The following is a 26864-nucleotide window of genomic DNA, read 5'->3' as shown; positions in this document are numbered from 1 at the left end:
GCAGCGTTTGCAGTGTATCCAGTGCGCGTAGACCGGGACTGGGCGAGCTTCCAGCGGGACGCAGCAGAGCGAGACCCGGGAATAGAGTCACTGCAGCAGCGCATGGTCCCTGGCACTGGTGCGTGTGCTGTGCACCTACGGAGGCTGGACTTGGTGCATATGCATAGCGCTGTGTGACTATAGTAGTGCTGGCTGTGCATCGTCACTGGACCTGGTGCCTAGCGCTGTGTGACTATAGTAGTGCTGACTGTGCATTGTCAGTCACAGGACCTGGTGTGGACCTCACTGCCTCTGGGACTCTGCAGATTGTCTGGTCAGTCAGTGGAGGAAATCCAGCACAAGGAGTGCAGCCTGCCGCATATCACTGAGCTGGGATTTCACTTGGGGATAAGTGGATCGTAGCAGCATTATCTCACTGAGATCCCTGGGAGCAGGTGAGCCTAACATTGTTCCGGGTGTGTGTTGCACAGTGCACCCTATAGTTAATATGGTTCTGCACACTCTGGAGATTGTGGCTCTGTGTGCACTATGCTGCACTGTACTGTGTGCAGTTCTGGGGGCAGGGATTTCTTGCTGACTAGCAGAAGTCTGGACAGTATAAAGAAGAGAGGGTTGTATATAGTGTAAGGGGGAGGGGAGCTTAGTGTGTGTGGACTGGAGGGGAAAGGTTTGCACGTGTGTGTTAGGGGGGTTGTGTGCAAGGCAAGGAAGGCATCATCCACTACTCTGGATTATTTGGGTTAGGTTAGAGCCTGCGGATTGCTAACGTTGCAATTAAAATGTGGTTACTGAGAAGAGACTCTATTCGCCTCTAGGTTGTTTATTAAACCTTCCAAACAAGCTGCAACCTGACCTGCTGGCAATCTGCTCCTAATATCCGCACACATGCAGGGTGGCGCCGTGTTGTGATGGCGATCGCTGGGATTCTGCATTATCCGCCTGGTTCTAGGGCACTGATAGACATCGGATACACTTCTGGGGCCACAAGTTACTCTTAAATTTTGGTAGTAACTTAAATGAATATATGTAATCAATGGATGAGGTTATTACAGAAAGGTTCCTATCAGCAGGCCTGTTAAACAAGTGCTACAATCTATTAGAATCAAGGATGATTAGGAGGGCTCCTTCCATTTTGCCCACCACTGTTATACCTTGGAATATACCCCAGTCTTATTCATGGCAGGGGGGCTTGGTGTGGACGCTGCTGTGCACTCTCTACCCAGGTCCCAGGCCTCACTCAGCCAGCAGCAGCCATCTGATGTCACTGACAGATCATGTAACTCATTTTCCAGATGGGATGGCTGCATTGGTGAATTATCATCAGATTACACTGCACAGCTCTCTGGCATCTGTTACTGGTCAATAACATTGGTCCAATGAGATCTTCTATCCCCTTACACTACCATTACCTCATTCATGTAATTGGATTCACAAAGGACAGGCTTGGGTCCACCAGGTGCAGTCAGTCCACATCATTCACCCTCAGCATAGAAGAAAAATATATATAATATTTTTTTATTTTTTTTAATGGAGGATGGCAGCACATACACATAGCTAGTGAGATATATTTATTATATATAATTTGCAGGGAGTATGTTTAGTTTTGTGTAATTGACCGCAATGTATGTGTTTTTTTTTCTTATTTTATTCCACAACTCTTTGTTGTGAGGATTGTGTTACGTGATGCATTATATCCTCCTTAGGCAGTGTTTGGAGTAATACGGGGTATTGAGCACTGTTTCCATTTCATTGGCTGTCTACGGGCCTAGAATGCACACTAATGCAGTGGTTCTAGGTAGTTGTCATGTTCAAAGATTTGTTATCAGTCCGTAATATGGCAGGGCTGGTGTTCTTCAGGCCCATTTGTGTGAAATCAGAAATCTATATACTCTCTCTTGAATTTATTGTAATAAATATTATAACACTTTATTTGCATACTGGGGAGGGGGGCGTTTCAATTGTTTTATTGCGCCCAATCTCTAGACTAAAGGTGACGGGAAATCAAGGGGTGATATTCAATTGTTTTTTGGTGCCTATTCCTTTTTTACACGTCGCGCCTAATATACTGGGTTTAGCCATTTTACGCGACTAAAGTCCTGGGTAGCGTGCCCACACAGCTATTTGGGTGCCCAAAACCAGGACTTTTTGCACATACTGCTAGACACCTCAGGAGGGTGTGCGCACAAATGTGTCTACCAGTTGAATTCACACTTGAGCAGAGCAACAATTGAATGGCTCTGTCGGGTGCCCATTAATAGCAACTGAATCGCTCCAATGTGTTTTTAAATACATTTAAGGGTCAATTCAATTGGGCACAAGATAGTTGCACATGTAAGTGCGGCTATATGCCGCACTTACAGTACGCAGTCCACGAGTTTGGGGTTAAAGTTCCACTGCTGTTGTCAGCTTCATGTGATGAAGGAAATTGGAGTATTGTAATAGTAATAATTGTGTGGAGCATTCTCTTCTAAAGGCCTCTTACATGGCTCTTAATTCCATGGCATGGGTTAAAATATAGTTTAGCCAATACAGTTAAATCCCAAGAGCGCACAGTATCAATTCACCTAAGTAACAGGAATGGATTTTTTTTTTTTTTCATCAGGATCAATAAAGACAACACTCCCTTACTGATTTACTGGACTGCAGGAAGTATGGTCTTGTCCTGCATATTGTGTAAGAAAAAATACATGTGTGATTTTCAGTAATAAGTGTACCAGGAAGTGAGCTGTACACTAGAAAATGGCTGGTCTAGAAAATAGTAAATTCATGTCGCCCATGTTGAAATAACGCTCTTTAGTATTTAGGGATGTTCTGTATTTTGAACATAATTTAGTAATCTGATCATAACCAACCTTTATGCAGCGAATACATATATTCTTTTATTAGGGCCCGAATATATGTTCATCACTAGCTCAAGTGTCTCTTCCCCCACACTGTGGTTATCTAGTAAACGGAGATTCACTGATATCACCATTGAACATGTAATTTTTAATTTATTTCATTTAAAAAACATTTTTTTGCAAGCTGTGGAACCTCCCCCCAAAAAATAAATAAGTCACAGACATTAGTTGTAGAACAAGGGCCTGTAGTAAACGGATTTACAAGGTTGCCATGCAAATAACCATAGATGAACTTGCTGATCTCATACATGATTTTTGTCTTAACCAGTGATGTATGGCGGAAAAAAATAAATAAAAAGTACGGAGGGTTGGGTCAGGCAGACGAAATTCAAGATAGAGGTGACTGGAGAAACAGCTGTTGCTTATGACAGGATTTTTGCTATAGAGGAGACATAGAGCCATCTATACTTGCTCTCACACACACACACGTACGTGTGCAGGGATGGTCATGGACAGACTGTTGTATCAAGATGCAGTGTGATCACTAATGTACATTTCTATGTCTGGATCTACGCAGGGAGACTGACAACCCTGAGGCCAGATGAGGCCGCAGAAAGCCTCTGCCTTCCTTAATATGTCTGTCACTGAGCCTTCTGTGTAATGTAGGTTGCACTGAATATCACGCTATGCGGGTGGGAAATGTTTATTTTAGATTTCTCAGGCCCAGTCACAAAAGACGCCCCAATTATTATAGACTCTGTATTAAGGTGGCACATAGTCTTTCCAGACAGTACAACTGGGATGGTCCTGGTATTTTTTTGCTGGATTAAATTTAAGATATAATGCTGCTGGCTGAGGTGACAGGTTACAGGTATGGTGTACGATGCATGTATTCTGGGGAAATCTGAGTGACTATAGCAGTGCTGCAATGGGAGTGCACCTAGGGTACAGTGAGTGTGGGTATTATATATGATCTATGGGAGAGGAAGGATAGTGCAGGCTTTCCTCCAGCCATGTAATGCACACTCTGTGCTGTGATGCGCTCGGATGCAGGATGTGAGCGTTGTCTCACCCACAGGGATGACGTCAGTCTTGCAGGTATTGTGTCAGATTCCTTGCTGCTGTGAGATATTCCCTTTATTGAGGGGGGGTTTCTGTGTGTCTTCCTGGCAGTGAAATCTCACCACCTTGCTTCCTGCCAAACTGCTGTTGCATTATTATTATGTATTAGTGTGAGACTTCTATTTTGTATGTGGGAAGAGAGGTTTGTGCATAAAGAGACAAAGATGAAGGTTCGGAGCTCTGAGGGATGCGGTAGGATTCCAGCGCTATTGATACGTTTCCTTCATAGCCATATTTATCACTGACCAGCCAGCAAGTACTGGAAATGAGGAAGGGGAAGTGCTTTACCTTCTTGTAACAGGAGAGAAGAGGTTACTGTTGAGTTTAATGGGCCAGATAAATGCTGAGTGTATGTGAATGGAACATGACCCATGAAAAAGTTTTGACAGTACTGGTAGAAGCTTTAGCTCTGTTCTATCTACTTTTATTGGCTTACACTGTGTTCTACCAGGATTACAGTCTTGTGATTGTTTAAATAAAACAAAACTCTGCATTACTGTGCTGTAGCATTCGGCCATCCCCTTTATTCTGTGTTTGCTTTGTTTTGTGTTTTTCTGGCTTGTCAGTGGACCTGTGGGACGCTAGCGTTTTTGAGCACCTCACCTTTCCAATCGGAAAACTATCTATTTATAGAGACAATTTCTGTTTGTTTAGTCTTTAGTTATTGAAGAATACATTTTAACCACAACAACTTTATCCAAACGGTATAACAGGGGAGTTGGAGGAAGGGAGGGAGGGTCTGCAGCATCCCTACACCTAACCTAACGTGTGTGGTTCAGGAGATGATCGTTTGGTAAGAACTACAGTTATTATAATGGGTAACCGCAATGTCTTTTTGAACATTCCTGTAGTTAAGACCATTACATTGAATGGAAAACACCTTTTTCTGTGTGTCTGAACAGCCGCATTTACCATTTTCGTGTATCTGACAGAGAACTGCCATTTTTATTATGTATTGAATACCGACAAGTGTCTTTCAGAGCTGGCCCTAGGCATTCTAAGCAAATGCCTAGGTCGCCTGCCACCGGTCTGCAGCTCCCTTGCACCACCACTGCCACGATTGGAGTTCAGCGGTTAGCTGGTCAGGTGATAGCCAGGTCAGAATGAGCTTCTGCCCATGAGCTCATTCTGGCTGCAGAAGGAGACAAGAATGATGGCCGCGGGAAGGCATGTTGTGCATGCCCAGCTGCACTCACTCCTCCCATGGGCCTTTGCGGGCAACTCACGGCTTGGCTTCAATTTTAGCCAGCGGCCTTTGGACCAGGCATCTTCAGCAGCATCAAGAAAGAAGACCGGCACTGACTGCAGGCGGTCGCGGCGACTTCACTCCAGCTTGGAGAGTGAGTCTTCTGTAGGGGGTCTATTTACTAAGCAGTGTTAGGAGACAGACTGAAAAGTGATAAGAAAGTGATAAGGTGCCAGCAAATCAGCTCCCAACTGTCATCTCACAGGCTGTGTTTGAAAAATGACAGTTGGGAGCTGACTGGCTGGCACCTTATCACTTTCTTATCACTTTTCACTTTGTCTCCTAACACTGCTTAGTAAATAGACCCCTGTGTTTGTTAGCCTGGCTAGCTCAGGTTGGCAGACAGGAGGAGAGGGGCAGCAGGGCGGACGCTCACTGGGCACTGGGCGGAGAGGTGCTGGCCCGTGCTGCTACTTGCTGAGTCAGTCTAACCTTGAGAGGGGCTGGGGCTGTGTGTGTATACATGCACATATATACACACACATAATTTCTTTCTGTATGTGTGGGGCTAGGACCAGGTCTGTGGACAGTTCTACTTGGAGGCCTCGCATTTATGCATTACTTAATATGAGGAACATTGCAGAGACTAATAGCAACCAATTAGCTTTGACCTAGTGACATGTTTTCCAACGAAAGCAAATGTCTGGTTGTTTGGAGTTTTTGCAGATTTGCTCTTTATAAATAAAGCTTTCCAATGTGTTAATTAAGATGCTTACTGCCACACTTGCTAGTGGGGTAAATAAATCCCATGTTATTTAGTGATCCTACATCTTTTGGCTTTTATACAGTTTAAGTACAAGCCTTTCGTGTAAATAATCTGTACTCTAATAGGGCAATGTAGTAAGTCCTACCTCCATAGCTGGAGACATGTGTTAGTGATGTGTGTTGATGACCATGAGCTATATAATGAAATAGGTTTATGCTTCATTCAAAATGATTGTACTATGGGCCAGATTCATGTGTGGACGCTGATGAGCGATCCCACGCAGATTTCCGGTTATCGGAAAACCATGCATGCTTACTCAGACGGGCCGCTTATGCCGCAATTGTGACCCGATAGTTGGTGATGGTGATCCTGTCAGGAGGCGTTTGCTTCCTGTAGATGCGTCTGGCAGTATTAAATATTTGCTGGACAGTATTGCATAGCTGCTTCCTTGCAGCTGTGCAATACTGTCTGAATATGAATCAAGTGCTATGGAGTTTATTTACTAAGCCTTAGATGGAGATAAAGTCCCAACCAACCAGCTCCTAACTGGCATGTCACAGGCTGTGTTTGAAAAATGAGTTAGGAGCTGATTGGTTGGGACTTTCTCTCCATTTTTTTCTCTCTCTCCAAGGCTTAATAAATAAACCACTATGTCCCTACATTACATATATGCACTGAAAAAATCAATCTGCTCTGTTAGAGAAAAATTGTAGTGTGTGTGTGTGTTGTCTTTGAATATTTAATGTGAGCGAATAGAAGTGAAACTGTTGGTATGAAAACCAGGAAAAATTATATATGTGGCCAGTTTAAAAGGTTATTATCTAGTTGTAAAACACTCCCAAGTATTTTGGTCCTAAAGTGGTACATAGTGCAAAGATGCGATCATTCTGCATAATTGTTGCATCTAATTGGCCACTTATGGTGCCTGGGTAGAGAAGAAAAGACCTATTAAGATCCAAAACCGACTGTTAAAATAGTCCCAATATCCTGTCTGTCGCCCACAAATGGGAGATTCATTAATGATCCTTGGTACTGCAATAAACGTCTTTGAATGTACAATCAAAAACCAGCAATATCAATGGGAGTTTTCAGACACTGGTGGTGGTGGTTTTTTCTTACATTTTTTGTGATCTAATAAACACAATGGAACAGTGGAATCTCAATGTATACTGTTCTTGGGGTCAGTAATTGGAGACTGTACTCTATGTAGTTCTGTATAACTAGAAGCTGATAGACTAGAGTGGGAAAGGTCATCTCATACGTTGCCACTATAATAGGACACCACAAAACAAAGAAGCTTATAGACAAGTGCTACGATGGGATACATCCCCTCATACTGCAGGTATACTAGGACCCCATCATCCCAGGGGTTTACAGACCAGTGGTATGATGGGATATGACCAGTCCCCACACCTGAGGAGTTTGTTCTAGTGGCATTATGGGAGGTATTGTCTTCAAGGGGTTTGGATCAATGCTCATGACTGGTGATGATGCTTAATAGCCTTCATGCACTAAGCCTTTCAAGTCTCTTGTTTACATGTAAGACAAATCTATCGTTCTGTATTTATTCTAGTTTTAAATTGATGCAAGGTGAAATTCTGTATTAATTATGGAATAATGAATTCGTAACAAGTGGCTATAGCGCGTTTTGTACAGGATAGAGTTAGGCTTCTAAAATGACAAATTATAGAGTTTGCAGTCCTTGGATGATCACAACTATTTCCACTGCTATTTGTAGTATGTTTTTTATTTTTTTACTGTGTGTGTGTATGTGTGTGTGTGTGTGTGTGTGTGTATGTGTATATACCTGCTTCGCCATATTTGTGTTCCCACCATAAATCACTTCTTAGTCTTCAGAAATGACCAAATCTCCTGCCCATCGAGCATTCAGGACAGACGGCATTAAGAGCAACTGGGATGCCGTTCCCTTCACTGTGCAGTCAGTGTTGCCTTGCAAACAGTAAAATGATTTCCTGTTGACCCACAGTACTGCTGTGGTGTCACCTCAGACCCTGTTCCCTGCATTTACCTACGTTTTGTCAGCCAACAAGCTGATCCCATGCCTGGGACAAGATCAGGGATGAGCTGTGAGGTTAATATGACCAAAACCGCTAAGGAACCACTAATAAAAAGTTGTGTTCTAGTGCGGAGTGTCTGATGGGGTGTATGAGTGGTAATTGCTTATCCTCTATTACCCAGGAACAGTACCACTCCAGACTGAAACACCACTCGGACCATATTATGTTCGTTTTGCAGAGCAGTCTTGATGTTGGCTCAGTGTTTAACCCAGCTCAGTGTATGAATATTTTATACGAGTGGATTACTTGTACGGAAATAATTACAACAGTAGACATATATAAAGGGATACGGTACTTCACTTTGAGTAATGTTTATTATTTCCACTAAAACAAGCCGTAAAAAAAATAAAAAATTAGCTTTTCTTGTAATGAAGGCTGTCCTGATGAGACCCGACTGGCCGAGCTTGTCCAAGGTTCACGTGTCAAATCGAAAATTTCCCAAGATCCCCAGCACACTAACAATTAATTTAGCTTATTTTGTTTAGACACCAGAAAATGGACACCATTATGTTATGAATGTTATGGAGGACTATTGGCTTTATATGGTATTATGAAGAGTTTGGTGTATTTTTTCATTTCATGCAGAGGTATGTATGTGCGTGCGAGTTACATATCCTAAACTGTTTATAGTTGCTAAATACACCATTCAGGTTAATTCACCTTACCCCCATCTATATTATACAGCTGTGTCTACACTCGGGTGCACGTTTCAAGGTACTGTGTGGAGATGCATCCTCTAATTTGTTCATATTCACAGCAAAGTGCGGCTTTCCGGCTCGTGTGGAACTAGAAGGCCCAGAATTTCCTACAAGCCACCGGCTTTAAGAGAGCCACAGTTGGGCTACCCCTGACCCTCACAGACGGCTTCCCTGTTACTTTGCTACCTCCACTCCCGACTTCCACTGTATAGTTGGATCACATTGAGGAAGGGGGAGATGTGAGGGGGAAGGGGTGTCTTTATAACAGGAGGAAGTGTCTTTCTACAGTCTGCTAGCCAGATCCCAGGAAATATATCCTGTTTTAACTCCCACCCTCATCCATTTCTGCTGCTCTTTCCTCCTCCACACATTTGGCACAACAGAGTGATTTTCATTTTCCTTGATATTTGTACGGTGTATTGAGTCATTCTGTTAACCCTTCCCTGCATCTGTGGCGAGACAGACCAGTGACTTGGAAACCATTCAGCGTCGCAAGCATTGGTTAATCTCCTAATTCAAATTGTAATTTAACACGGTTATCAAGTGGAGTCACTGTGTCGTGCAGCTGTTGGAGGTGGCTTATGCTTTAGGAGCAGTTCTGCCTCATTACGGAGCTGTGTGTGATGGTGGAAACCAGAATGTGTCATTTTCTATGGAAAGACAGCATGGCAAACTGTTCCACTTATCTCAGATGTTCACCTCATTTTCCGTCCTGTGCCCTGGAATAAACTGTAGCAGTGACCTGAATTTTTATGTTTGTGTTTGCAGAAGTGTGTTTAAAAAGATATGCACGTGTACTTTTTTTTTTTTTTTTAAAGTGGATTGGGCTGTTTGCCAATGACTAATTCACTTTCATAGTCAATGCCAAGGTTGTGTTCTTCTAATCACTCCCACCCAGGTCAGTGTCCGGCCACATTGGGGAGTGGATAAACCTCTCACGAGGGCCCAAGATGTAATTTCTGTACCAGCAGGTCTACAGTAACTTCTGTAATACTTAAGCTCACATGAACATCCAGCACTTGAGATGGTTTAATAAAGTGATTGGCTCTAATGTTAAGTTGAACTTAATTGTTTTATTGATTAGAAAATATATATATATTTAACTTCTTAAAATGGAACCAGTTTGTTAATTAGATTGCAGGTCTGCACCCCTCAAGGATTAGGATATTGTCCCTGTGTGTGCTCAGAGGATCTCCCTAATCACATACTGTCCACAATCAGTTGGCTTGTCAGGGCTGTTGTTGGACAATGAGACGCTGCAGAGGGCCTCTCGTGATGCCGTCTCTCTCCCTGATTTGTGTGCGCACCTGATCTGGGCCAAATCTACTCATCCAGTTATCGGCCTAAAAATATATCTGCCGGCTTAAGAGTTTTTTTATGTACAAATAGGTTAGAAAGCCATTTGGACTAATCTTGGCGCTAGCTCACCATAGTATGGAGCTTTGAAATTGGAGCAACCATTGATATCGGCAGGGAAGTTTCTGTTCGGAAGAAGTCTTGGCTCCTGATATTTGCCCAGCCCTGTGGTGGGTGCACGTGTGTGTTGGGGGAGGGAGTAGTCCTTTTACCGTGGCTTATCCAATCCTCTATCTCAGTGGTTCTCAAACTCTGTCCTCAGGACCCCACACAGGTCATGTTTTGCAGGTCACCCAGAAGGTGCAAAGGTGTATTCATTACTTGCTTGACACATTTTAAAAGATCCACTGGTGGCGCTAATTATTTCCCTTCTGATTCTGTGAGGAGACCTGGAAAACATGCGCTGTTTGGCTCCTGAGGACCGAGTTTGAGAACCCGTGGCTCTATCTTTAAGTAGGGCAGACCCTGCTTATTTCAACCCTGATGTGTTGGTTATATAGCCATGCTTACCACAGGTGGGTTATCAAAGGATCTAAAGATGATGATGAATATTTTGAATTGCGAGGTCCATGAAACTACATAAAATAAAATGAGGGCAACATGACTTTTGCTTACTACATGGTCTTATGAAATTGTGATTACAAAATAGCCCTGAACATCTCCTGTTTTCCATTTTGCAGACTCCCGCACCCAGGAACAGAGGACCACGGCGAGGTGATGATTCCACGGTGGTTGTGTATCGTGGCCCTCTTTTTGAGCATAGAAGTGAAGGGATGGAATCAGGTGCCCCGGAAAACAGTGCGCTATTCAGGTGAGACTACGCACTACAATCGCACCATTTGCCAAACGTTCCTGAAGAGTGCAGACAGGATTACATTGGAACACATCCTCTGCTTTGTGACTCTGGCTGATGTCACCTGTTTGTGTGCGCTTCATGTTCCACTGGGAGGTGATGTCATGCTGTAATTATACAAATATGCCCCCGTGTGACAAGTCACATGACCTGCAGAACACATGGGTGGGAGCGGTCTTTAGCGAGTATCCTGTGTATTTCTGTATGTCTCTCTCTGCTATTTGGTAATTCCCCCCCCCCCCCCCCCTCCCGTTTTTGCTTTAGGTGTCTCTGAAGTCCGCCAGTCCTGGCACAGTGGTATCTCTCACTACCTGACTCTAATGTTGGATGAAAAGCGGGGGGCACTATATGTGGGTGCACGAGAGATCATATTTACCCTGGACCGGAATAACATAGGCAGGGAGCTGCGGCCGCCGGTAAGCAGAAACAATATACAGCTATTCTTAGGCACGTGTATGTCTATTCTCATGTTCCCATGTGACATAAAACACTGTATCATGCCTGGCTATGTCTCTGTTAGATTATATGGGAGGCCCCAAGAGACAGGAAGGCGGAATGCTTCTATAAAGGAAAAAGCAATCAGGTAAAAGGGGATAAGATGGGAGGAGACCCCCACATTATAACTCCTATCCTAGACCCATTGTAGTTACTATTGATAGAGACCTTCTTTCTTCTAACACCCACTTTGTCATTCTTTATTGCAGACTGAATGTTTCAATTATATCCGCATCCTTCAAGAATATAATGAAACTCACCTCCTTACCTGCGGGACCTACGCCTTCCAGCCAAAGTGTACTTATATAGTGAGTCTTGAGTTACTCCAGAACTTTTGCATAAGGATAAAAATAAAAACTCTTTGAATTGACTCATTAATACCCCTTTCAGACAGAAATCCAAATTACCGGGTTAAACCTTTCAACCCGGTAATTTGGTGATTTACACTGGTTCCTTTTCTGTGTGAAAGGGTCAACCCGGGTCTAAATTCCCGGGACTTCGACCCAGGAATTTACCAGGGTCGGAGACATGGGAATTTAGACCCGGGTTGACCCTTTCAGACAGAAGAAATGCCCGTGTAAATTACCAAATTACCGGGTTTTTAATTTTTGACCCGGTAATTTGCTTTTCTGTCTAAAGGGGGGTACAGACAGAGAGTGGCGAAACAACCCGGTACGCAAAAGTCGGGAAAATCCATTTTTTTTGCCATTTTCTTTCTGAAAGTGGTATTAAGGGGCCTATCCATTAGCAGATAAATTGAACGACTGAACGATATATCGTTCAGTCGTTCAATTTATCTGCTATGGATAGACCCTGAATGATGACAGGTGCGCACTCCTGTGGCCGATAAATTGAATCTTTCATCTATCCAACATGTTGGTCAATTATAGCATATCGCTGCCAGATATTAGAAATATCTGGCAGTTTATATGCGGTAAACGACGAAAGATATTAGCAGCAGCTACAGAGCGCTGCAGAGAAACAAATCCACTCCCTGAATGATGTCATGCGATATCGTTCGTCTTTTGACAAAATCTGTCATGTACAGCCACCAGAATTTTCAATATATATCTTTTGTTTTTCATCTTTCAGAAAAAGATCTGCTAATGGATAGGCCCCTTTAGTGGGACATTGCTGTCCTTTATGTCAGACAGTGCAACATCCAGTCTATGGGCACGATTCTATTCTACGCGATGTGATTAGCGCCGGGAATCAGCTCCCGGAGCTATTCAATACACCGCGCTGCTAACCCCGACTAAGGATTTCTTCTCGCATCCCTCCGGGGATGCGAGCAGAAATCCGATAAGAGTCCCGGCGCGAGGCTGTTTTCTGCCCTTTGCGCCTGGAAAACAGCATTGCGCCGGGATGTTAGGTCGGGGAATGCCTGTTCTCGCACCTAAAAATCCTGTTTAAGGCACGAGAACGAGCCTTCCCTGACCTAACATTGCGATGGATTGAATAGCTCCGGGAGCTATCTCCCGATGCTATTTACATCGCGCTCAATTGAGCCCTATGGGGCTGATGTAGAGCGGCACGGAAGCCTGATTTACGGATAGGTCTTGCCGTGTTTAGCGCTGTGTGCTCAGTAGCTGAGCGTGCACATCTCCTGGCAATTCCAAGTACTGTGCGTCTGTTGTATGTTCCCTTGCGGTGGTATGGGTGTAACCGGATGGTAACGGGGCTTTTGCATAATGGCAAAGTTTAGTGAGGGGGTGTACATCGTGTTCACATCTCTTTCACCAAGGATGGGGCTGCTCAATTGGGCGCTGATAATGATGAGCACATAGAAATCTATGTTTGGATTGGGGTGTTGCGGTTGCACAGATGTGTTCTAATCGACATACAGCGAATATCCCATTTTAGCTGTGTCACACAATGCAGTGTAATTGCAGCAGACTTGCTTCATACATTCAGTAGAAAAGGGTGGCACGCATGTTTTACAGTTCAGGGGGATTACCCATACAGCATAAGCCACTGAATGCCAGTGAGTGGGTGGGGCCAAGGGACTGTATACAAACTGCTGTAGCTGCAGTTAACCCATCATGTATCCTACTCCCTTTACAGTCAATGGTCTCTTTCCTATCCATCACTACTTCCCTCCTCCTAAAGGACTCCTAGCCCAGTCATTATCAAATATGGCTATTAATGCTACCTGGGTTACAGACTCATTCTACATTTCTATTTTTTATTGATTATATGTTTATAGATTTTTTTTTACAAGTTGTGAGACTGTATTCACCTCTACAAATGCACATAGATCTCAGCCAAAATGTGTGTCATGGTGTTCTCTTATAGCTGTCACTGCAGGAGTTATAATAGGGTTTGTGCACTTGCTGATCATATATACTTTACTCCTCCTACCCAGGAACTGGCGTCATACACCCTGGATAATGTTAACTTGGAAGATGGGAGGGGGAAGTGTCCATATGATCCATCTACTGGCCACACCGGACTTGTTGTAGGTGAGTATAGTTGGCTCTTACCATCTGACTTGCCCGAAGCGGGGGAAATACCAGTTTTGGTCTATGGTGGTGTCCTTTTTAAAAGCATTTTTTTTTTTGGGCGGAAGGGGGACTGTGGAATTTCTATTTAGTTGTGTGTGTGTGTGTGTGTGTGTGTGTGTGTGTGTGTGTGTGGTTGTTTTTTTTTTTGTTAGCTTTGTCTTTTATTTTACCGTAAATTACTTTTGGATCATAACTTTAAAGACTGTCTTTCTTTTCAGATGGGATATTGTACTCTGCTACATTATTCAACTTTCTGGGAACAGAGCCAGTGATCCAGCGCAGCGTGGGACAGCAAGGCAGTATAAAGACTGAATATCTGGCAACATGGCTGAATGGTGAGGTTCCACGGTGTGTTCACCTATACCTCAGTGCCCTCCTCCTACACCTTGGCCCTTGTCCTCTTGCAGGGTTATATCATTTTTCCTTTGTTCCTCTTAACTTGTTGTCTCTCTGCTGCCCCCTGCTTCCTTCCTCTGGTACTGTGTTCACCTGGTAATCTCTGCACAGCGCTGTCTCACTGCTCCTGTTTCTCCGTTCTAGAGGCCAACTTTGTCAGCTCTGCTCATATACCCGAGAGTTTGGATAATGAGTTTGGGGACGACGACAAGATCTACTTCTTCTTCACCGAGCGGGCCCTAGAATATGACTGCTCCAGTGAGCAGGTGGTGTCACGGGTGTCCCGAGTCTGTAAGGTTAGTGACATCTGAATGTGGCAGGTAGTTGTCATCTTTTAAGGGAATTGTATCCAGAGTCTGTAGGAAAAGCTTTAGGAGGTGGTGATTATAATGGGACACTCAGCAGATAATGAAGCATTGTTACTACCTAGGTCTTATCTGCCGCATTTATTTGTGCGCAGTTCAGCATATTTATATATGACAGCATCAGAATATCTACGTTGTGGCCTTGCTGGAATGGAGCAGTTACATATATGGACTAAGGGTTTTGCTGGCTTTTAAGTAAGATTGCTCTGACTCATTGCCATGCTCCTGGGTATGGCTGATGCAGGGGAATGTGCTCTGTGCCTGTTTACCTACTGATTATCATACACTCCACAGTGTTCTCCCCAGAAATTCCTCAAAGCCGGGTGGCACCGTGAGGCGGGAGGGTGGGCTGGTATTGATTCACATCACAAAAAGCAAACAGCAGCCTACTGTGCACCCTAGCACCCGCTGGAAGACTTCGGGCAGGAGAGAGGGATGCTGCGAGTCCTCAGTGCCTGCAGCCCGCCTCCAGTGCAGGGTGGGCCGAGGTGGAAGGAGTGCCCGGGATCCTTCCTCCGGCAGGGACAGCCCTGCTCAGTGAGCACCACGGCCGCCCGCGGTACCCACCACTGGCCGGCACCAGTACGCTCTGCAAGCCAGGTGGTTAAGAAAAATGCCGGACGGAGCACCTATCAAAAAGTTCCTGGGGAGAACACTGTCTCCAGCCTCACGTAAATGATTACAGAGGATGCTGCTCGGGACGGCTATTAATGTGCTTGTGCAGGTGTAGTGCTATTTCTCCATCTTTTTGGAGTAGAATGGAAGTGTTCACAGTAATCTGCTTTCAGAAACTTCCCATCAGCACCAAATCTTCCTCCACTTAATTATAATTGAGGAAATACAGTTACAATGGGGCAATAATGGGAATATCTATTTCTACTTCAGGGTCCATAGGGTATCCAGAGGATACCTTGGGGTATAGGTGTGACGTCAGTCGCCGGGCACCATAGAGTTAAGCTTTTCAGCCTCCCAGGATGCACTAGGGTCCCCCTCCTATACCCCGCCCCCGAGCCAAGGCACCTCAGTCTAGTTTGGTGCCCGGCCGGAGTCGGGTGCACCTGTCGGAGTGGGGGCTAGAAGAGCCCCTGAAGCTTTCTTTTATGCAGCCGTGGCTGCACATCTGGATAAACCGCATGGACAGTCAGTCCTGACGTCCATGCTGTCTTCCCTACACCCCCGCCGGTACCAGAACGCCGGTACTGATCCGGGGATGCTGGTGAGCATCTGGGGTCACAGCTAGCGGTGACCCCAGATGTTCCTGACCATGGCCGGATTCAAGGGGGACAAAGCTAAGCAGTGGGGTCCCGCAGTGGGTCCCCGCTGATCACATGGTCCTAAGTCCCCAGGCAGGGGGCTCCCTGGGGACTGGCTGCAGCGTGGAGCCAGGCGACCAACCTGCGCTTCCACTACCCCCTGGGACAGCGGACCGCAGCAGAGCGGCAGCGCTGCGGCGTCCCAGGGGTTAAATGCATGCCAGGGGAGCGCGCCTTCCCTGTCTCACAGCCGGCGCCTCCCCCGCTGCACACAGCCCTCTCTGCATGCTGCCGACTGGCTCTGTGGCAGCGCTCCTCCCCCAGGCCAGCCTCCTCTCTGCTCCTCGGCGGCCATCTTCTTCTGAATGCATGGTGAACGCTGCTGGAAGCCTGGAAGGAAGCATCGTGGTCTGGGTCCCCCTGCATACCTCTCCTCCGCTGTGGTCAGGTCTGTGTATGCAGCGCTGTGTCCTACCAGGCCCTGTGTCTGCGTAGTTGAATGATCAGCGCTGTTAGTGCAGGAATTGATTTTCTTTGCATTGTATGTGACTGTGCTAGCGCTGCTGCCTGTAACTTTTCTTCTAAACTGTCAGCTTTATTCTGTCCCTGTTCTTTCTGCTAAGCCCTTGCGGTGCGGTGCAGCAGGGTGGTCTCTCGCCTATTTACTATATAATTGGTGAGAGGGGTCACATACCTGGTGCCATCATGTCTGAAAGTGATTTTCTTCTCCGGCTACAGTGTACTACGTGTAAAGTACCGTTAGCGGAGGGGGAGGGTAGCGCGGAGGGCCTTTGCCGGCAGTGTTTGTCCATGGCGCGGCCGCTTACGGTTACAGCACCGGTACAGGAGCCGCCCTGGGCTTGTTTCGCTCAGGCGCTTACAGCCTTAGTGGGCCAGTTAGCTCCGCAGCCCGCGTTTACACCGATGGGTTTGTCCCAGCAGTCAGTGGTGTCGTCACCCATGCAGGGTGTCCCACGACAATTGGTGGTACCCCACAGTCTCCCTATTTCCCCGCTCCCGGTTTCTCAGGAGCCAGCGTGGGTTAACTCCCTGACGAGTTCTGTACAGCACTTGCCGGATGTGTTGCAAGGGGAGTCTGTGATGCGGCCGCATAAACGGCCGGTGGCGTCTCTGTCGGCTCCTTATGAGGATGACGAGGGGACGTCTGATGATGGGGAGATTCTGGATCCTTACGATCAGGAACCTCTCCAAACTAAGGACGCTGATGCTAAGTCCAAAGTATATATTCCTGGACTTATTCGGGCGGTCCGCACAGCCTTGGTGATTGAGGACGAAGTTCCCCCAGCGGCTAAATCTAAGTATGCCTTTTTCAAAGATGTGAAGGGCGATGCCACAGTCTTTCCTCTGTCGGGTCAGTTAGTGGACCATTTAGAGGAGGCGTGGAAACAGCCTGGCAAAAGATACCAGCCGCAGAGACGACTGGCGGTGGCTTATCCGTTCGCGGATAATTATTTTGCAAAGTGGGAATCCCCTCCACAGGTGGATTCTCACGTGACCCGTCTTGTCCGTAGTGCCACATTGCCGATGCCATCCATGTCCTCCCTTAAGGATGCTACGGACCGCGAGGTGGAGATCTGCCTGAAGTCCGCTTATTCCCTTGCGGGGGGGGGCAGCACGGCCGGCTATGGCCATTTGCTGGGTTGCCAGAGCGATGGAGCGCTGGGCGGATTCATTAGAGGCTTCTTTTGATTCCGACTGTCCGGCCGAACAGGCGGAGTTCATTGGTAATCTCCGTGATTCGGCCACTTATATCAACGAGGCGGCCCTAGACATTAGTACTCTGGTGTCTAGAATTTCTTCAGCAGCGGTGGCTGCTCGTCGCACCTTGTGGCTGCGATCCTGGAAGGCGGACGCAGATTCCAAAAAGGGTCTGGAGGCGTTGCCGTTTACCGGAGAAGTTCTCTTCGGTCCGGATCTGGATAAGATTGTGGCCACGCTGGCAGCAGCCAAATTGGCTTGTCTCCCGTCGGCCGCTGCTCCTTCTGGTTCTGGACCATCGTCCTTTCGGTCATCTAGGGCCCAGGGCAGGCCCAAACCACAGTTGTTTCCTCGACAGGCTGGCATTAAGAAATCGGCCAAGCCCCGGAAGCAGGCATGGAGTACCAGACGTCCGGCCCCCAAGCCAGATGACAAGCCTGTGGCCTGACGGTACGGGCCTCCCTTTGGGGGATCCCAGGGTGGGAGGCCGCCTGCTGCAGTTCGCCCAGTGTTGGTCGGCCACTACGACAGACACTTGGGTTCTCGAGGTGGTCTCCAACGGGTACGCCCTCTCCTTCTGGCACAGACCCCCGGCGCGATTCTTCACCACGGGTCTACCATCAGACCGGAACAAGGCTACGGAGCTGCGGAAGGTATTGCACACTATGCTCCAGGCTGGAGTTATAGTGCCTGTTCCATTCTCCGAGAGGGGCCTGGGTTTCTATTCAAATCTTTTTTTGGTACAGAAACCCAATGGGTCGTATCGTCCGATTCTCGACCTCAAGGCTCTCAACAAGTCTTTGCGGGTTCCGAAGTTTCGGATGGAGACCCTACGGTCCATCATTCTGGTGCTGGAACCTGGGGACTTCATGGTGTCATTGGACATACAGGACTCTTACCTGCATGTCCCTATTCTTTTGCGCCATCAACAGTTCCTCAGGTTTGCAATCCACAGCGACCACTTCCAGTTTCGGGCGTTACCTTTTGGCCTGGTGACAGCACCACGTGTTTTCACCAAGGTGATGGCGGTCATGGCGGCTTCTCTGCGGCTGCAGGGAGTCCGCATGTTGCCGTACTTGGACGACCTGTTATTGGTGGCAGGATCTCCAGAGCTCCTTCTACGCCACTTGGACCTGACCATTGCACTGCTGCAACGGCACGGCTGGCTAATCAACTGGCAGAAGTCCACTCTAATCCCGTCTCAGAGGATTCTGCATCTGGAAGCCTTATTGGACTCGGGACAGCAAAGGATCTTCGTGACGGAGGACAAGATATCTGCTTTACAGTCAAGGGTGCGCAGTTCTCTGCACAGCCGCCGGGTGTCCCTACACTCGGCGATGAGGTTACTGGGCTCCATGGTGTCGGTGTTCAACATGGTGGAATTCGCCCGGTTTCACTCCAGACCTCTGCAGCACCTGATCCTGTCCAGGTGGAACGGGCTGCCTCAGTCTCTGAAGTCCCAGACGGTTGTGATCACCCCGGAGGTTCGCCTGTCCCTTGCTTGGTGGTTACAGACGACCCACCTCAACAAGGGACGTCCGTTCTGGGTTCCAAATTGGGTCCTGTTGACAACGGACGCCAATCTTCGGGGCTGGGGAGCAGTCTCGGGTCCACACTTGTTCCAGGGCAGGTGGACGCCGACAGAAGCGGAGCTTCCAATAAATATCTTGGAACTCCGTGCGGTCTTCAATGCTCTTCAGCAGGCACATCGGTTTCTCCAGGGTCACCCGGTGCAGGTCCAGTCGGACAACGCTACCACCGTGGCCTACATAAACAGGCAAGGAGGAACTCGCAGTCGGGCGGCTCTTGTAGAGGTCTCTCGGATCCTGGTTTGGGCGGAGCGCAATCTTCCAGCCATATCAGCGGTCTTCATCCCGGGAGTGCTAAATTGGGAGGCGGACTTTCTAAGTCGCCAGGGCGTTCATCCGGGGGAATGGTCCCTGCACCCGGACGTTTTTCAACTGCTGGTGGACAGGTGGGGTCTTCCAGAGATCGACCTCATGGCGTCCCGGCACAACAACAAGTTGCCGGTGTACGGGTCTCGCACAAGAGACGAAGGGGCGTCTCTGGTGGATGCTCTGTCCGTCCGGTGGACGTTCCGGTTCGCATACCTGTTCCCTCCGGTCTCCCTTCTTCCACGGGTAATCCAGAAATTCAAACAGGAAGGAGGGACGCTCCTGTTGATAGCTCCCGCGTGGCCCATACGGCACTGGTTCTCAGACCTTCAGGGTCTGTCCGTGGACAGTCCTCTGCGGTTGCCATTATGACCGGACCTTCTGTCTCAGGGTCCTTGTCTTCACCCGGACCTGACTCTGCTGTCTTTGATGGCGTGGCTGTTGAGACGGCCATGCTGAGGTCCCGGGGTTGTCCAGCTCTGTGGTGCATACCATGTTGCGAGCTCTGAAACAGTCTTCCGCGAGGATATACCATCGCGTGTGGCATACGTTCTTCCAGTGGTGTCGACCGAGAGGTTATGCACCGCGGGAGTTTCGTCTGTCTCGGATTCTCGCCTTCCTGCAAGCGGGACTAGATCGTGGGCTTCGCCTTGCTTCTTTGAAGGTACAGGTTTCGGCCCTATCTGTCTGGTTTCACCGTAGGATTGCTACAATCCCGGATGTGCGCACCTTTATGCAAGGTGTTCTCCGCATTCAGCTGCCCTTTGTTCCACCTGTGGCGCCTTGGGATTTGGCTGTGGTCCTGAGGGCTCTCCAAGGACCGCCGTTTGAACCACTGAGCTCAGTGGATCTTAAATGGCTAACAGCTAAGACAGTTTTCCTTCTGGCTATTGCTTCGGCCAGACGTGTTTCTGATTTAGGGGCTCTTTCTTGTAGACCCCCTTTCTTGGTTTTTCATGGGAACAGGGCAGTGCTCCGCACTCGGCCTGAGTTTCTTCCCAAAGTTGTTTCACAGTTTCATGTTAACGAGGAAATCGTTGTTCCGGCCTTTAACTCACCGGGTCTTTCCGTGGGTGAGGCCACTTTGGATGTTGTGCGGGCCTTAAGGACTTATGTTGGCCGCACTTCTTCGTTTAGGAAGTCGGACGCCTTGTTTGTCCTCTATGGCTTCCGTAAAAAGGGTTGGCCTGCTTCAAAGCAAACTTTGGCAGCCTGGATCCGTATGGCTATTTCTGAAGCTTATCTTCATGAAGGTCTGCCGGTTCCTCCTTCTTTGAAGGCTCATTCCACTAGGTCTGTGGGTCCTTTGTGGGCAGCTCGACGTGGTGCCTCTGCAGTCCAGATCTGCAAGGCTGCTACGTGGTCCTCTGTCCATACCTTCGTGAGGTATTACAGGTTTGACACCTTCGCCTCTCAGGATGCTTCCTTCGGGCGGCGGATTCTCCTTTCAGCACAGGAGCGTCCCCACCCTTAAAGGATACTGCTTTGGGACATCCCCAAGGTATCCTGTGGATACCCTATGGACCCTGAAGTAGAAAATATGAGATATGGTAAGAACTTACCCTTGTTATCTCTCTTTCTACGAAGTCCATAGGGTTCCACAGGACTCCCGCCCTGTCGCACCTGTGCTGCAGATGGGCTTTGCTCTGGTCACCGGTTTTCCGTCTCCCTCTGGTGAGAATGTGATTCTTGTATGTGTCGAGATCTTTTTTCTCTCTCTTCCTTCTCCTCCTCTGGCCTATGGCTTGATAACTAACTGAGGTGCCTTGGCTCGGGGGCGGGGTATAGGAGGGGGACCCTAGTGCATCCTGGGAGGCTGAAAAGCTTAACTCTATGGTGCCCGGCGACTGACGTCACACCTATACCCCAAGGTATCCTGTGGAACCCTATGGACTTCGTAGAAATAGAGATAACAAGGGTAAGTTCTTACCATATCTCATATTATTTCCTTTTAAAATGTACAAATCTTGGCTATAAGAACCTTTTTTAAAGTCTAAATTTAGTTTAGGTACAGTTGTTTTGTTGTAATTTAGGAAGGTTTTATGCTCATGTATGTATGACCCCATTTGTTTTTTATTTTGTATTTTTTAAATTCTTTTAATATCATTGAAAATCCTCCTACAACAGTTCTCCCCAGTAATACATGTAGTGATTTGTTTCTGAGTCGACAAACCCTAATCAGACGTTTGAATGTGGCTTCCTGTTTTTAGCCTTTTTATTTCTTTAAGTGTTCTGCCAGTAAAACAGGGTAATTATTGTCTTGCAGGGGGATTTAGGAGGGGCTCGGACCCTACAGAGAAAGTGGACCAGTTTCCTGAAGGCCCGGCTAGTATGCTCCATTCCAGACATGCAGCTTAATTTTAACCTGTTGCAGTCAGTCTTCACACTGCGAACTGAGCACTGGAGATCTACAGAGTTCTATGCCGTCTTCCAAGCACGATGGTGAGCCTGTATAATTATCCACTGCATAAGAAGCTCTTCCCAGTCTCTGGGGAGTTATTTGCTAAAGCAGAAGGTGTGGTTATCCCTGTCCCATTATCTAACGCATTGGAGAAATAGAACAATGTACATGAACCATCTTTGTGATTTAGGACGTCACATATAGGCCTCTTAATTTATACAATGGGAAATTGGGACAGCCAGCTCAACCTATTCCACAAAGTCCATCAATCTTTGTGCATCTGGAGTGGGAGTGCCAGGAAACCGTTTTAGTTATAAGTTACCCTTTGAAAATTTTGGGTATGATCCTGTGAATGTGCCAGTTACACTGCTAACCTCACATCCGTTCCTTGAAACCAATTTCACATTCAGATTTTATATCCTAATGTATAGGCTAGATTGCTCTGTGCTGTGTCCCTCTGTGGTCCACAGGCTTCAGCCTGGCCAGGCACCATATATCATGTCATATTTTTGTAAATTATTTTACCCTAGTTAAGTTATTTTTTGTTATATTGTAGTTTTCCTTTTATATATACATGTTGGATGTGCAGTTAATAATCCTGTTGAGATCTATAAAGATCCTAATCATTACAGTTCCGGATATTTGTATGTCCTCCGTTGCTTACAGTCTTCCTCTACCATAGGGGTGATGTGGCTGTCTCCGCAGTCTGCCAGTACTCCATACAAGACATCCAGAAGGTTTTTGAAGGTCCCTACAAGGAATACCGTGAGCAAGCCCAGAAGTGGGGCCGTTACTCTGACGCTGTGCCAAACCCTAGACCCGGATCTGTAAGTATTGTGGAATTAAACATTTCCTAGGACTATATAGGATGCAGTTATCTAGTGTTTCTGCTAGCTTGTTTTAGAGGGGCACCGCGCTCTGCCCGATAATTTTTGAATTTTTTTTTAAAAGTCATAATGCGCCCTGCCCTTTCAGTGGCGTCCCGCTAAAACGGCATGCTTGAGCCTTCACCACCCGCGGGCTGCAATGTCCCGCGGGTGGGAAAAGTTCCGGTGACCAATCACCGCCAGGTAAATGGACGCCATGCGTACGGTAACTATTCACCGTGGGGAGAGCGCTTGGGGGAAGCCCAGCACCTCCGTAAATGCTGGGCACGACCCCAAGTGTGACAAATTGGAGGCGTGTCCCAAGGACACAACCCTCTCCAGCTGGCCATGCCCCCTTTTCAGGAGCATGTGCATAGACTCCCTGCCTGCACCCCCAGCGCTCTGCCCTACCAGTACTCTAGCAGGAACAATAGTTATCTTACCTCAATGAAACTACATACACTGAGAGGGTGCACACTGGTCATCTCTTGAGTCAGAACAACGACTGTATATGTGTTGACTGAGAAATTGATAAACATACCAGTAATATAGCGTTTACCATTCTATAATTCCTATAAGGTATTTTCCCAGCTGCTGTTCTGTTTTGATATACCCTGAATGAAATCTCTCCTCTTCCAGTGTATTACAAATTTCCACAAGCATCATGGAATGCAAAGCTCAATGGACCTTCCTGATAATACTCTCAACTTTGCTAAGAAGCACCCGCTTATGGATGAGTTGGTCCAGCCTGTTCATGGACGTCCATTGCTGGTCAGGAAGGGAGTCAACTTCACAACACTTGCAGTGCACAGGACTACAGGGCTCAATGGGGAGCTGTATGATGTCCTATTCATTGGAACAGGTCAGCCTTTACTAGAGCTCCTTGCTGTACTCCCGTCATATATTTTACATGAGTTTGGATTGAGAGATGCTTTGACTTCTTTGCACGTGGCTGACGATCCTCATTCATATTGTATGTTTTTTATTTTTTAGGGAATGGTTGGCTGAACAAAGCCGTTCGTTATGGATCCACTGTACACTTGATTGAGGAACTTCAGTTGTTCGATAAACCATATCCCGTGCACAGCCTGGTCCTTTCTACCTGGACGGTGAGAACATTTTTCCCAGCTCACACCCACATCGCCCTTGTGTTTTCCTTTTACCTCCTATATTGTGGTTTTGTGCTCCTGCTTTGTCTAACTAGTCCTCTGTCTTGCAGTCTGTGCTCTTTGCTGGTTCTCCATCTGGACTGGTACAGCTTGCCATGGCAGACTGCAGTAAATATCGCTCCTGTGCAGACTGTGTGCTTGCCCGTGACCCTTTCTGTGCCTGGAATCACAACATCAGTCGCTGTGTGCATTCTGCCGAGCGCTCTGAGTGAGTAATATTAGGAATGCTTAAGTCTTGCTCCTAAGCGGATGAAAACTTGCAGCCCTTGTTATGTTGGTAAAATACAGCACAAATTAGAGGTGTATGTCACATTGATTGATTGTCAACCTGAGTGTGCTGTTTTGGGAACACATTTGGATCATGTACTAATATTTATTTACGTTCGCCTTAGGGATGTGTTGCTTCAGGACGTGCAAAACTCCGACACCTCAATGTGTAGCGATCAGGACAAAGCTGGTAAGTTATTTGGCACTGTGGCTGTAGGCTAACTGAAACTAGGCTGAAAAACCGTTACTAAGAAACTACGTTTAAATCCTTCCGTTCTGTCTTTTAGTGAAGCCTTCATCGAGAAACCTCACCGTGGCCATTGGCACAAATGTTGTTCTCCCTTGTCAGCTGACCTCCAATCTGGCACAACCCATATGGACCTTCAATGGTCGTGAATTGACAGAAGATGAAAATGACTCTGTGCTTTATGACATTACCCTGCAGGCTTTGGTCATCCTTGGAGTCAGTGTCCACCATTCCGGCTTGTATTGTTGCTATTCCGTCGAACAAGGGGCCCGCTTAGACTCTGAGCGTTACCAGCTTAGTGTGGTGGCTTCCCAATCCCTCACTTTAGAATCTCGTGCTCCCATGGATGGTTTGGGTTTGGTTTGGATGATGGTAATAGGTCTTGGAGCTGTATGCTTGGTCCTATTTCTGGCTGTTGTCTATCTGCGGAGGAAGTTGCAGGATGAGATGGAGAAAGGTTCTAAGTCATTGGAAAACACTCTTGTGTATCCCATCCAGTTGCCATCGCAACCCAAACTGGCAAAGTGCCTGCCGAGTGCAGATTCGGATGAGAAACTTTGGGACCCCTCGTCTTTCTACTATTCCGATGGCTCACTGAAGATTGTCCCAGGTCATGCACTGTGCCAGAACAGCACTGGCTCCTCCTCTCCATCGGGCAATGGTATTCCTGGTCAGCCACTACCTTCACCTCCGCTTCACTCCCCGAACCACATGCTCCTATCAGGTGTCCGAGGCTCCAACAGCAACGGTTATATACGGCTTACACTAGGTGGGGTAGTGGGTGAAGAGCGCCCACCACTTGGAGAACTTAATGAGGAACTGAGGTGGAAGCTAAAACAGAGGCAGGCTCTGCCGGACTCCAATCCAGAGGAATCGTCTGTCTGACACGCCCTCTTTCCACAATGCACAGTTTGCACTGGTTTTTATTTTATTTTTTTTCCTATTAGTCTGAACTACCTCAGGGAAATGGAGGTTTGGGGGAGGGATGCAGCCAAAATTTATTTTCTCTCCCCCACTTTCTCCACTTAAACCTAAAAGTGAGAAGACTTTTAGTGGCTCCCTCTGTGTCCTCATGTGCCAGCTCACATTAACTCTATGTCCTATCTATGAGACTTAGGTAAGCGTTCAATATGGGTAAATCTTTCTTGTAGGAAATGGCGCCCTGACTGGTAACAGCAGAGTGCAAGGGGAGGCCCAGCCCAGCCTCCTTTTTCCTGCAATCCTCCCCCAGAGCAGCAATAACAGATGGGAAAACCCGGCAGCCTAATTACTCTTCCTGCTGGTGCAGGGGACAATTATTAACCAATCAGTTGCCAGTTTTGCTTTACTGCTGGATTCACGGTGTTGGGCAATAAAAATAACTTGTAACTTATTTTATATAGCATCTGTATGCTAAAAGTTTACAATGACCTGAGAGACCAACACCACATAATGTCTTTGTGACGGGACCAATTTTTGCAAAGTGTTCTGTGTATTAGAATAGAGGCAGGAAACCTGTGGCCCTCCCAGCTGTTGTTGAACTACAAAACCCAGCATGCCGTGCCACCCTCTAACTATTGTAGGTCTTCAACTGCTATAGAGGTTGCCCAAAGCCTGTACTAAGAGCAGATTTGAATCTAAAGAAAGTTTACGCATATCCAATTCTTGCTGTATGTAATTACATTTTCTCTAAATCCCTTTTGAAGTTAGCTGAACCTCTACTCCTTCTCCCTTCACATCCGAAATGGCCGCTTCTATCATGTAATTGTGATGCAGCCCAGCCTGGTTGCTGAGTGTTCGTGCAAATGACTTGTTTTTGGACATATAAAAATGAATGTGAGGATGTATTAATATTTATATGTATATCTACATTTTTTTTTTTTTTTTTATTATTACTATTTGCAATGTTTTATGCCATACTTGTTCTGAAAGCTGGGACAATCCTAAAAAACAAAAATGTTTAGTTTTTTTTCTTTGATATTCCCAAAGTGTCATTCCAGTTACATGTACAGCTGAATGTTCAGCCACTTCTTAAACCCCCCCCCCCCGCACCCCCTCACACTCACTTTTCAATACTGCAGTCCCTTCTAGTTACATTTCAGAAAGGCCAGAACTTGTGTGGCTTATTCTTTCCTGCCAAATGCCACCTTCTTATTTCTTTTTTGTGAGTCTGAAAGTGGGCGAAGGGAGGGACGAGAGCCATGTTTTGTGTATACATATCCTATTCCCTGTTTTTGGAAACAAAACCCTGGGATCTGCACGCTAAAAATATCTTTTTTTTTTTTTTTTTCTATCCTGTAAATAAGAGTCTCTTTTCTCACGCTCTTTGTTTGTTAGCTCACTGTGTAATTTATTGGTCTGTTTTTTTAAAATATATTTATTTCCTGTAAATAAGTATTTTTATATTGA

At 46.7% G+C, this 26864-nt stretch overlaps 1 protein-coding gene across 1 annotated transcript; it reads left to right on the top strand.

Annotated features, from left to right (window-relative positions):
* SEMA4C (semaphorin 4C) lies at nt 1-26864 on the top strand. The gene is made up of 15 exons (XM_088443287.1): nt 1-434; nt 10727-10857; nt 11164-11315; nt 11420-11482; nt 11604-11702; nt 13760-13856; nt 14117-14233; nt 14439-14590; nt 21793-21968; nt 22610-22754; nt 23433-23655; nt 23787-23902; nt 24013-24170; nt 24355-24419; nt 24517-26864. The coding sequence occupies exons 2-15, from the start codon at nt 10764-10766 to the stop codon at nt 25359-25361; spliced, it is 2502 nt and encodes an 833-aa protein (XP_088299413.1). The 5' UTR covers nt 1-434; nt 10727-10763; the 3' UTR covers nt 25362-26864.

This window comes from Taudactylus pleione, unplaced genomic scaffold, assembly GCF_031769625.1.
Source record: "Taudactylus pleione unplaced genomic scaffold, aTauple2 ptg000329l, whole genome shotgun sequence".
Classification (NCBI taxonomy): domain Eukaryota; kingdom Metazoa; phylum Chordata; class Amphibia; order Anura; family Myobatrachidae; genus Taudactylus; species Taudactylus pleione.
Note: the sequence above shows the minus strand (reverse complement) of the source record. Positions and strands in the feature narration are given on the sequence as shown.

What these genes read in the sequence shown, in the direction of transcription:
- SEMA4C (XM_088443287.1), top strand. Translation starts at nt 10,764, where the DNA reads ATGATTCCACGGTGGTTGTGTATCGTGGCCCTCTTTTTGAGCATAGAA. An exon ending in AGCCAAAGTGTACTTATATA is followed by an intron (nt 11,703 to 13,759) that starts GTGAGTCTTGAG and finishes CCTCCTACCCAG; the next exon opens with GAACTGGCGTCATACACCCT. An exon ending in CATTCTGCCGAGCGCTCTGA is followed by an intron (nt 24,171 to 24,354) that starts GTGAGTAATATT and finishes CGTTCGCCTTAG; the next exon opens with GGATGTGTTGCTTCAGGACG.